The sequence below is a fragment of the Pieris rapae genome, chromosome 13 (assembly GCF_905147795.1).
Source record: "Pieris rapae chromosome 13, ilPieRapa1.1, whole genome shotgun sequence".
Lineage (NCBI taxonomy): Eukaryota > Metazoa > Arthropoda > Insecta > Lepidoptera > Pieridae > Pieris > Pieris rapae.
This window is the reverse complement of record NC_059521.1, coordinates 2,631,503-2,643,326: the sequence shown is the minus strand read 5'-3', so window position 1 is coordinate 2,643,326 and position 11,824 is coordinate 2,631,503. Positions and strand designations below refer to the sequence as shown.

General features: G+C 32.1%; 2 protein-coding genes across 2 annotated transcripts; one reads left to right on the top strand and one right to left on the bottom strand.

Annotated features, from left to right (window-relative positions):
• The first annotated feature begins 83 nt into the window (after nucleotides 1–83).
• Nucleotides 84–6,048, top strand: LOC111003739 (dynein regulatory complex subunit 3). Its single transcript, XM_022274404.2, has 9 exons — nucleotides 84–235; nucleotides 746–1,113; nucleotides 1,572–1,744; nucleotides 3,118–3,327; nucleotides 3,693–3,833; nucleotides 4,288–4,489; nucleotides 4,564–4,749; nucleotides 5,041–5,180; nucleotides 5,904–6,048. The coding sequence occupies exons 1-9, from the start codon at nucleotides 136–138 to the stop codon at nucleotides 6,046–6,048; spliced, it is 1,665 nt and encodes a 554-aa protein (XP_022130096.1). The 5' UTR covers nucleotides 84–135.
• Nucleotides 6,049–6,371: 323 nt separating this feature from the next.
• LOC111003744 (enoyl-CoA delta isomerase 1, mitochondrial-like) lies at nucleotides 6,372–11,715 on the bottom strand. The gene is made up of 5 exons (XM_022274409.2): nucleotides 11,597–11,715; nucleotides 10,250–10,491; nucleotides 9,797–9,943; nucleotides 7,727–7,939; nucleotides 6,372–7,047 (listed from the first exon to the last, which is right to left on the bottom strand). The coding sequence occupies exons 2-5, from the start codon at nucleotides 10,481–10,483 to the stop codon at nucleotides 6,787–6,789; spliced, it is 855 nt and encodes a 284-aa protein (XP_022130101.2). The 5' UTR covers nucleotides 10,484–10,491; nucleotides 11,597–11,715; the 3' UTR covers nucleotides 6,372–6,786.
• Between the last annotated feature and the right edge of the window lie 109 nt (nucleotides 11,716–11,824).

The window sequence follows — 11,824 nt, the reverse complement described above, 5'->3', positions numbered from 1 at the left end:
CGACACAAACATATCTTAGCAACGCTGTAAACAAGCTTTAAAAAGTGTTCTGTAAAAATTTGGGACACACCCAAAGATACATTAAAAAAATCTTTCATTATTATAAATCAAAAATCTTCTTTATTATAAATCAATATGACTGAAAAAAAATCACTGAACAGTTTAATTATACACCCTGCCATTGAACCAGGCGTGATTGACAACGCTATGATAACAAGATGTATACTTGAATATGGTAAAGTACTAATAGTATTTCGCCTATACTCACCTTAATTTTATTGTATCAAAATAGGAGATTAGGTAAAAAAATAACTTGTGAAATTTCTATATAACTAAATTTCAAAAAGTGCGTGTCACAAAGTAGGTACACATGTCAGAAGTGAATCTTCTTTATAAATCATTATAACTAAGGTAAAAGCCTCAATAGGTGATAGTGTACCAACTAGCAGTATATGATCACTCACTAATCACTATATTCACACTGTTGACGTGCTTATTTCAATAAATGCACAAGACATGACAGAATTTTCTAAACGAATACAGTTAAAAGCGCTTATTTTTTCTCGATCTCCCTTTCTCATTCTCTTTCCCTTTTCTTCGACAAAAACACACAGAAGTTTAATTCAAAAAACGGTGAGAAAGTTTTATTTTAAAACGTTATAAGTATTTCATTTATATGATTGTATATACTTTTGTACCACGAAAATTATAATATGACTACTAATATTGTATACTATATATAAAGGTCCAACTGAAGAAGCGGGCAGACTTTTCGCCGAAGAAGGAGTCCATTTGGACGAAGCTCCAATTTTACGATTGGAATTTCAAAATATATTAAGAATAGACCACCTTTGGATGCTTAAATCCTTGAGAAAATTAACATTAGCTCACAATTTGATTCAAAAAATTGAAAATTTAGATCAGCTAACGGGACTAAACGAGTTAGACATTTCGTTTAACAAGATTGAAAAAATTGAGAATTTAGATAAATTAGTTAATTTGGAAATTTTAACGCTGTTTCATAATAAAATAAGAAAATTGGAAAATATGGATTGTTTAGAAAAGTTGATGGTTTTCAGTATTGGAGATAATTTAATTGAAGATTATAAAGAGGCGAGTAATAGAAAAGTATTCTGGTAATACTTTTTTTTTAAAGATAGTTAATATTAATTTCTATTTGAACCCACACAACACACGCAAAACCAGTTGAATATTTTACAGACCTTAATTTATGTAATAAAAACATGACGCATTAAAACAGGTTCAATAATTATAATATTACTACTCCCAGCATTTTGTGTATCTTGATTTTTATTAAACATAAAAACGCTGGACTTTTTGAATCTTTAAAAAATGAATAGGTCCCAAATCCCAACGCTCCATTTTATTTTCTCTTTTATAACGATTCTCGCGTCACAATACATACATAAAATACCTAATTTTTGTATTAATAAAATATTACTAACATCAGTTGAGGCTTCTGCCAGTTTGCCCCCTGTTCTCTATAAATGTAAAATAAGCATTGAATATTCATAAGTACCAGGATTCAAGAAATTAAAAGTTATTTTCAGATGTCCTACCTTAGACGATTCCGGAAGTTACGATCTGTAAGCTTCAAGGGCAATCCGTGCTGTGATGATCCTATGACAAATCAGTTCCTGAAGTGTGCTCTTCCTATTGTCACTTATTTGGACTATAAACTAATTACAGAAGAGGAGAGGGAATCAGGGCAAGCGTTATTTCGGTAGTTCTCTATATATTGCTGTCATAAACAAACTAAATCGTCGAATTTAAGGTTTTCTTTTTTTAAATCACATTTCGGTCTGCGTAGCTCAGAATTTTTTGATTTAGAACATCAAGGAAATAATGTGTATTGGCACTTCAATCATTTCAATCGACAGTAAATTATATTCTGGTACCTACTATTTAATGTAGAAATAGATAAAAGAGGCGTTCACGCTCCAATGCGACGAAAGCGATATAACACTGACGTGATCTTACTAAAACTATACCAAACATTACTTCCTAAAATTGGAAATAATAGGTAAAAAGTATTACTTTGCGTACAAAGTACACATATCAGGAGTGAAACTGTTTTGTAAATTAATTATTACTAAGGCCCAATAGATGATCATGTACCAGTAGATCACTCCAGGTATTTCAATATCTTTATTCACACTGTTAACAGTTAACACACTCTACGTGCTTTTTTTTTAAATAAAAAATCTGCGTTTAATGCACAAAACGTTATGCGACAGAATTTCCATCTAAAGTTCTACAATTCTTGTATATATATATGTTGGTTGTTAATTGGAATCTCGGAATCGGCTCCAACGATTTTAATGAAATTTAGTATACGGGGGCTTTCGGGGGCGATAAATCGATCTAGCTAGGAATCATTTCTAGAAAATTGCATTTTATTCGTGTTCTTTCACACTCATGATTTTTTTCTTTAAATTAATAACTTTTAAAATACCAGTTCAATTTTTTTTTATTATTCTGTCGGTAAGATCGAAAAATATTATTCATATTTCATCATTTTATTAGTATGTAATTCGTACAAATATGATTTACAATAACTTATTATTGTATTGTAAATTTGTTATAACTTATTATAACAAATTTATAATACAAAAATACCGAGCAAAGCTCGGTCATCCAGGTCCTGTAATTACTAAACGAATACATCAACCAATAGCGTGTATTTTTTCTCAATCTCCCTATCTCACTCGCTCTCAATCGGTCTCCCCCTTTTCTTCGACAAAAACGCTGCACATCTTCGTGACGTTCCGTATACATTTAACTGTATACTTATAAGTTACTAGAGTTAGTTAATTTATTATGGGGGAAAACTTGGGGATTAAAAAGAGTGGCGGAGAGTTTATTGCCAGTTCTTCTCTTCCGTTCTACGCCCTTGATTTGAGAACTGGCAGTAAATGTAAAATTAGAATTATTTAATATTTCTTTTTTTGACGTTCATAAGTGTACAATATGTTACCTATATGAATAAATAAATTTGGACTTGACTTATTAAAGAATCCAATTTTTATCGCTTCCACGGACCACACTCACTGGCCATAAATATATATAACAGAGGTTTCAACTCTATAATTTCAGCGGTATCCTTCGTAAGTTGGACGATGCAGATGAAAAGACTGAAAAGGCACGTATTGCTAAAGAGGAGTATGATTCAAGAGTTGAGTTTTACGCGATGTCCTTTGTGGAGTATTTGAGTGGGCCGGAATTAATAGAGACAATGTTTGAGAAAGACCCAGATGGGGCATTACTATTGCAAGTAGGGGGAGAATTGATTGGGTTCTATGAACAGTAAGTATAGTAGAAAAAATAGTAACCAAATGTTTAAATAAAACTTTTTGTTTGATTCTAACAACTGACTTTAATATCTATCGACATATTTATATGTTCGCAAGTCAATTAACAATAGCAACATTGTATATATATTATATACTTGATCATATTTTACTTTTTCTCGACAATATCCTAATTTCGTAATAAATAATGTTATACACTTAAAATAACACTTTATAGTCATTTTATTAAAATATATTTTAATTAAAAAATAATTACATATGTACTTACATGAAAGTGTTAGCTATAAAAGTAAATAAATGAATAGTTAACAAACACACGTTCAGGAGTCAGATGGATTCTGATTAAAATTTTTTTTTTAGATATAAAGAACAATATGTCGAAACCATGGCCGGCTTAGTGGAATTTGCTCAAGTGGCCTACAATGCACGACAAAATGAGATAAAACTCTTTAAAGACTTGGTTGAAAACGCTTTAGATGACAGTGTTAAGAAGAGTAAAGCGTACGTATTATTTCTAGTTCGGGCATGGGGCTAAAATATTGATATGGCACAAGGCGCAGAAGAGACCACTCTAAAGTGGTTTGTAATCTATACCTATTTGTAGTCTATTATTTTTATCGCAAAAGTTGTGGGAACAAAAATCCTAAATAATGATTTTTTTTATAAACTTCAAATTCCACGCGTCATCACTTTACGATATACGGTAGATCGATTTGAGGCACCTGTTTACCACTTTTTATTTTGGGTGGGTGTACAGGCAGAAGGGTCATAACCAACTATGGACACTTACATTGCCAGGAGGTTCGCAAGAAAGGTGCCGGTCTTTTAATGATTCGTATTCTGTTTCTAGATAAAATTGTACCGAATTTTAAATCCAGTTCTTTCAACCCCGGTTTGCAAGAATTACAAAGATTTTTAAAGTTATTGTTACTAGATTTTGTTCTGATTTCTGTAGTGTAGTAGAAGAATATGAAACGAAAAAGAAACCGTTAGTAGAACAAATGAATGAAATCATCGGTAAAGTAACGACAAAGCAAGCAACGTTGGAACAGCTTGAACCAAATGTTATTGACTCGGGAGAGGCCTTTAATGATCTGATTTACGATCTCTGGAAGAAACTTATGACCATAGAAATGCAGCTCTATGAACGATGCGAGGTATTTTGAACCTAAGACACTAACATCCTGCAAACTAAAAATAAAATTAATATATTATGCCGTAAAATTTATAGGAATCTAGAGTACAATTTTCCGTAAACATGACAGAGATGATAACGAAGCTTCTAGAAGTGTCTCGAAACGCGTTCGGGGCGTGGAGGGAGCATGAAGGGATGTGGTCTATGCGACAGTTTGATGCTCTCTCAAAATTATTGGGTAACAAAATACTTTTGGGCGATGCACCGCCTGAGTTATTTGAGGTACACGATCTATTTGTTAATATTAACGTACTTATATAATTTTTGTTGCCTTTGAAATCCTGAAAAAATGAAATTCATAGAAAAAAATACCATTTGTATTAGTGGCCGTTCAAATATTTTGTAAGCACTATAGAAATAAGAATAAGAAAATGTACAGTAATTATTTACTTTTTAACAGATATTACTCACACATTGTTTGTCTATGCTTAGGAACTTTGCTTACTTTTACTCGAGGGCTTGAATAAGTAAGCATTATTGTTTTTATGTATTACTATAATAAGGGCGTTTTAGGTAATGATGGACAGAGACGCCATGATGAACCTCGTAGCTCAGTCCTCAGACAATCACATGCGGTTTATCGACGCTCGCGAAGATCTTTTGATGACACGAGCGAATAAATGGCGTGATGACCTCGTACAAGGGACTAACGAGTGAGTATATAAAGTCAAAATACTTCCCGAAACTTCGGTGGAATTAAAAAAAAAGTGCGTGCGTAGACAGTAAATTAATTATTACTAAGGTAAAAGCATATGACTACGCCACGTATTCGTATATCTATATTCACACTGTTTACACGTGCTTAATGCATAAATAAATAAAAATCAGCGTTTTTTTAAGTTAACTTCTAATATGTTACTACTTATTATTTATTTTATAGAACAGGGGGAAAACGGGCAGGAGGCTCACTTAAAGAATACATCAACCAGTAGCGTGTATTTTTCTCGATTTCCCCCTCTCTCCCTCTTTCTCATTATAGCTCTCTTCCACCTCTCGCTCCATGGCACTGTGTGATGCGTCGTTCGTTCTATCCTACTGTCCCTCTCGATCTTTCTCACTTGCTTGCTCCCTACTGTCGCTATTTGCTTCAAGTTACGCTTTTTCTCTCTCGCATTTCGTCGACAAAAACGCTGCATATCTTCGTGACTCTAATATTATTATTGCGTTTCATCCGTAAAAAAAATTACCCTCATGCTCCTAAAGTTTTACTGATACGATATACCTTTTGCGCCTGTGTTAGATCATACGATCCAAAGGATTCCTAGATTATCAGAATATAATAATAATAATAAATTAAATAAATAGTAATAAATATAGCTCTTATATTATATATATCATGATAATTGCTTAGCATATACATGTATATCTTTTTTCAGTAATGAAGTTAAACGCAACCGCGATCGTATAAGTGAAATTTACTATTTCATAGACAATCAAAGAGAAGAGTGGACGGATATGCAGATGAGTATGACGGAGACTGTCGATCCGGAGACGGCAGCATTATTGGCTGATGAATTTTAGTCCTTTTATTAAATAAATATATTCAATTTACTTAAATTTTCTTTCATCACCCCCATAAATCTCTATCTAAAATTCAGTATAGGGTACTTGATAAAAAATGTAGTTATCGTAACATAATTTGCCTAGAACAAACAAACTCAAAAAAATTATATAATATACACGGTTATTGGTAATTCAGCAAGGACTTATCTCTGCACATGTATAATGCAAAAGTCAACCAATTTTGTATGGTGTAAGTACATATGTATGTACTACACAAGTTAATTTCTTGTTACTATTATATTTTCAGTCTCATTGCTGTATTAATAAAATCTCATTATAGATACATTTCAAAACTTATTTTTTATTATTTTTTTATACATAATCATATAACAATATCATAAATACAACATCATCAATTTAAAATTATAAAAGTATACCGATACATATATAGATAGTGCAATCCACGAGGACGCGCCCCACTATTCGGCCTAACCGTTTATAGTATGTACGCAACTTCCGTCAATGTGTGTTATCGGGACACACGCACACTACAACGGCTACACCAAAAATTGGTGGGGCGCGTCTTTACACTATCTATAACGTTACACTGATCGAAAAATACATACTCAATTTTCACTGTATTAAGATAATAAGATTAAATAAAAAAACTATTTTTAAAATTAAGTTCACAGGGATTTATCTTTCTCATAGAGGAGTTATGACAACTGTCAAAAGTAAAATAATTTATTGGCGGTATTATGATTTGTTCTGCCTCGCTTTCAACATATGAATGTACATTTCTAGGGACTGTTGAATCTGAGGGTTTTTAAGATAAGTCAAGAATTCATCTAAATCTGCTTTTTTGTTATTCTTGAGCCATTGGGATGAGGAAGCCCTAAATTTTTTCTTTGTTACTTCTCGAGCCAAGGGCGGGATGTTGTCAAACTTTGCTATAAAACCTTTACACTTTTCTATTGCGTCATCCTTGTCTTTTGCCGCCTCGTCTATAAGTCCCACCTAAAAAATATAAACTAAAGATAAATATTGTGTACTGCACAGCTCACATTCAGAGTCAAAATTCGGATGAGACGGTTTACATTTTTTAGGTAAGTTGAATCAGTTCTGTGGGGTGATTTAGCAACAGCAAGTTTCGTGACAAATGCATCAGAATGGCATTCTCTTAAGTTTTTAATATGTTGCACAATCTTAAAAATTTATATCAGTACCTTATAACGTCATTTACATTATCTTAATATATATAAATCTTCTGTCACGATGTTTGTCCGCGATGGGCTTCCTAAACTACTTAACCGATTTTAAATTAAAATAGCACACCGTGAGTAGTCTGGTCCAACTTAAGAGGTAGGATAGCTTAGATCTTTAATTATAGTCGCAATTTTAATTTTATTGCAAATTATTTGTCTCTAATTAATTGACAGTCACAATTATCTATCTGTTAACTCCAAAAAATTCTAACAGATGTTACTTTTCGACTGGATTTAGTAAGTAATTAATAGATGGCACTGCTATGGTAAACCGACAAACGTGTCATAATATAAGCTACAATTAAATATCATGATTACCCTGTGTAAAGTTGAGGCTACATAAAATTTATTTTGTGAAACGAAGGAGAAACGAAGTTCGCGGGGCAGCTAGTATATTGTATATATATATTGCACGCTAATACTCTACTAACCTTCATTGCCTCTTCTATCGTGAACAGTTTGCCTGTAGTCAGTGCTATTTCAGCCTCTCTCTGAGGAATAGTATTCAACATACAGTCCATAAACCACCTCGGAGCGACAATACCTAGTGCAGTTTCGTTCAACCCTATGGTGTATTTACCCGACACCATAGCCCGATATTCACATGCCATGGCCAGTAAACACCCGCCTGCTGGTGAATGTCCCTGTAAGGAGAAATGCAATTCTTTTGTTTGGTCGTAGAAAGGGTTCAACTATGTTAACGATTTGAAAAATTTTGAATTAAAAGCTAAACCAATTGATACCAATAATGTTTATTCGTTTTTACTTATACCTATTATATGTAGTAAAAATACAATGAATAGTTGAAATTTTTTATAACAGACGACAGTGTTACGACGCTGTTTATGTTACGATTTTTTGCGAAAAAGAAAGGAAATATGTTTATAATAGATAAAAGACACCGCGCGGGATATACTCTGCTCCACTCTACTTACCTTTTCACCTCTCAGTTGTCATTGGTAAGGTCACTGTGACCGAAAATGGTTATGTTATTGGTCCACGCTGCAGATCCCTTATGCGGGTATTAATCGTAGGTTAGTAAGAAGTTGTGATTTGTAAAAACCCAATATGAATTAATAAGTGATGAGATGGTAGCTTAAGAACCTAGGGGTAAAAACACCGATAAACTATAGGTAGAAATAAATCAACAAACAACCCGACGCATGGACGCCGCCACTAGCATTTAAGCGACGATCTTTAAGTGTGGACACAAGAAAATAGTAATAATACTGGAATAATTTGATACCACATGGATTCAGTAGCCCTAGTGTTATATTAAATCCGTAGGCGTGGAGGGAAAGGAGCCCTAACCCACTGTAACAAACCACAGGTATTATGCAACCAAAAACCCGGAGCTGCGAAGGCTTGAAATAAAATACCCGGGCTTTGGTACCCAAGGGTGGAGGGCCTGCTTTTCCCGTAGCGCCGGAGCTATCCAAAAACCTATTATTATCTATTGTTAGGTTTGATTTGTTTTTTTTTTTTTAATTTAATAACTGCTTCAGGCGCGTGGTAGTGGTTGGAGGTGATAACCTACTCCTACTCACACCTCCCACTTGCAACCCCCAATTCGGGCGATGTGTTTCTGAATCGTTTCCCAAAATAATCTTACAGGCAATATAAAGTGTAAGATAAGTACTCATTTGCTATGATAGGTTATTATTACAAATTTTGAACAATGAACCAAATTAAAGGTCACCGAGAGTTCTAGTTCAAAGCTAGTCGTGTACCGCACACCGCTTCGTGCTTTACACTTTACATGTAATGATGTAACTATTTTGTGTAAGGAACATTAAATCGTTTGACAATACGTATGGTGTTTACGTTAAGTTTATCTAATCACGTGAATTAACCCAATATAACCTCTTGAATTTATTACAAAGATACCTTTATCTTTGAAAGGTATAATATACATACAATTTTAGAAACTGAAGACATGTTTTGTGATTCTATTTATTACTTAAGGATCTTTACGATGAAATATGAAATGATATAATAGCTGTTATATTTTTTGTATATCTATCATTATTAAGACTATTATTATTATTACTAATTTATTAAAGGATGGATAGGATGTGTATTGTTTTGAAATTAAAACGAAGATCGATTGGCGTACGGCGATACGGCATACATTGGGTATAGTTGAGTATATTTAAATATTCATACGACACTTCTAAAGTTTTAACACGTAGCGGTCGTCTAGTATGAATCAATTTTAAATGGGGTTCAATTTATCAACCAATTTCTCTCAATTTGTTATTATGAGAAAATAGTTTTAATCTAATAACATTATAATATATGACACGCTTGCTCTACAAAATAATGCCATAACACCCCATTGTTCATAGTGAATTCCATAGCGGGGCTATGATTTAATTTACGAGATTCCGTAAAATTATCCTTTTGTATGCTGTACTTGGTACTGTTGGAGTTTTTAATGCTTAGAAACTTGTTTATATTGTTTGTTTTATTTTATTTTAATATCTGTATTTTTTACTTACATTGACTGCTGCTGCAGTTATAAGTTTCGTTTCAAATAGCTTTAGCCAAACATCTTGTAAAGTTGTCCAAAATTGTTCAGCTCTCTTCATATCTGGTTTATACATCTCCATTATGTCTATACCTGCTGAAAATACTGTTGGTGACGCCTAAAAAAGTTTAATAATATAGTTTCAACACACATCGATTCAGCTATAAAATATTATGGAGAATAACTTTTTAAATAAATATAGTTCATTAAAAGTACAAAAAAACTAATAGATTTTATACTAAAGACAGTAGTGTTTGTTTAAATGTACATTCAAATATCTGAAAGAACTGGTAAGATTTTACAATATTATTTTTGTGTCAGATTCTGCATTTAATAGAGCAATTTATTTAAGAACCGATGTTATGTCACTTTGCAACCTAATGAATATAAGAGAGACTGCATGCCACTATATATAAATACTTACAGAAGTCAAAACCATAGCTCTAAAGTCACCTTTTGCTATCTCATCAATCGTCTTACTAAGTGCTTGAAGTAATTCAAGATTCAAGCTATTTACTGGAGGTCTTTGCATTGTCACAATAGCAATTTCATCATTATCCTTATCCGCTTTCAGGTTTACAAGGCTTTGACTTGACATGGCCCGGATATTGGGAGTCATTTCTTTCATACATCTTATGGCTTGTCTTAGGCTGATCATGGTTTTAACTGCAAGATAATGTTCTTATTATATTAAATAATTATTTAAGTTTAAATGTTAAACAGTACAAACTTAATATAGCATTGCTTAACTGTGCAGTTTCTAAGGCCATATAAAGTTGTCCTTTTAAAAAAAAGGAAACAACAATTAGGATGGAAACAAGGCAAACTAACCAATGTAAAGGTATTTTAATGTCACATAAAGTTTAAACCTGTAATGTCTGATACACTGATATAATTTCTACACACATACTCTACTATGTCAGTAAAAATATATATATTATCATTATATTAAAGAAAATTTTATTCCTAAGTAGCCAAGTGTTTAACCAAACTGTATTAATAACAGTGTCCCTTTACTTGACAGTTATACACTGTCTTGTGTACTTTGATTGTCTGATTTAAATTAGATAGGACAGATACTTATAATACAATATGTAAATTGTATGTTTTAAATATATCTTAACACCAATAAACAAACCCTTACATACATACAAATCTCAAAATATATCTGGGATATTATCAATTTCATGCATAGCAACACACATTTAATGAAATAGAAGTTCCCCCTGTATACCATTAAATAAACTCTTATCTTAAACATTGATCATGAATTTAAATATGAAATTAAGCAACTGGAATATTTAATTGATCTATTTTATAGCAGGAAACTAGGTACACATTATTTGATACCGACAAAGTCAGAAGGCATGGAACATAGTTTCATATTATTAGAATTTTAAAATTTATAAGAAAATAACTAACTGAACTCTATTTAATAAATAAAAGCACTGTACTGAGCTAAGTTTTATAAATGTTGTTTATTTAATTATGAATTTCGTAACCAAGAAAGCTTAACGGAAATATTTCAGATTTACAGTTAGTTTTAAGCTCCAAATAAATTAGGCATCAACAAGTAACATCGATAGGAATTAGGAATTTGGACTTTGTACCGGGTAAATGCTACTTGCTAGTACCGACTGATAAAAGTGTTTTATTTATAACGAACATCTTTTATTAATAGTAATAACATAAATGTTATAAAATTTAATTGGCTGATAAATGTACATGCTACACGTAAATGTGAAATTGCACAAAAAGTTTAATTGCTTACCTTGGTTTGTTTTTATTTTCCAAATTCAAATTACAATACATATATCACATAATATATGATAATATAAGGCGGGATGTCAGCAGTCAGAATTCCGAAGACTATCTTTAATCATATTGACAATCGACATATTTTGTTAAATAAAAATATTATTTCTATATATATATATATATATACATTTTTAAAGTTTCTAATGTTTGATTTTTATTTTTGGAAAACAACTATAATTCG

Bases quoted from the DNA above. Each gene is read 5' to 3' on its own strand.
- LOC111003739 (XM_022274404.2), top strand. From the start codon at position 136: ATGACTGAAAAAAAATCACTGAACAGTTTAATTATACACCCTGCCATT. The intron at 1,745-3,117 runs GTAGTTCTCTAT...CTATAATTTCAG, and splicing joins TCAGGGCAAGCGTTATTTCG to CGGTATCCTTCGTAAGTTGG. The intron at 3,834-4,287 runs GTACGTATTATT...TGATTTCTGTAG, and splicing joins AGTGTTAAGAAGAGTAAAGC to TGTAGTAGAAGAATATGAAA.
- LOC111003744 (XM_022274409.2), bottom strand. From the start codon at position 10,483: ATGATCAGCCTAAGACAAGCCATAAGATGTATGAAAGAAATGACTCCC. The intron at 9,944-10,249 runs GTAAGTATTTAT...AAACTTTTTTAG, and splicing joins GAGCTATGGTTTTGACTTCT to GCGTCACCAACAGTATTTTC. The intron at 7,940-9,796 runs GTAAGTAAAAAA...TTCTCCTTACAG, and splicing joins TAACTGCAGCAGCAGTCAAT to GGACATTCACCAGCAGGCGG.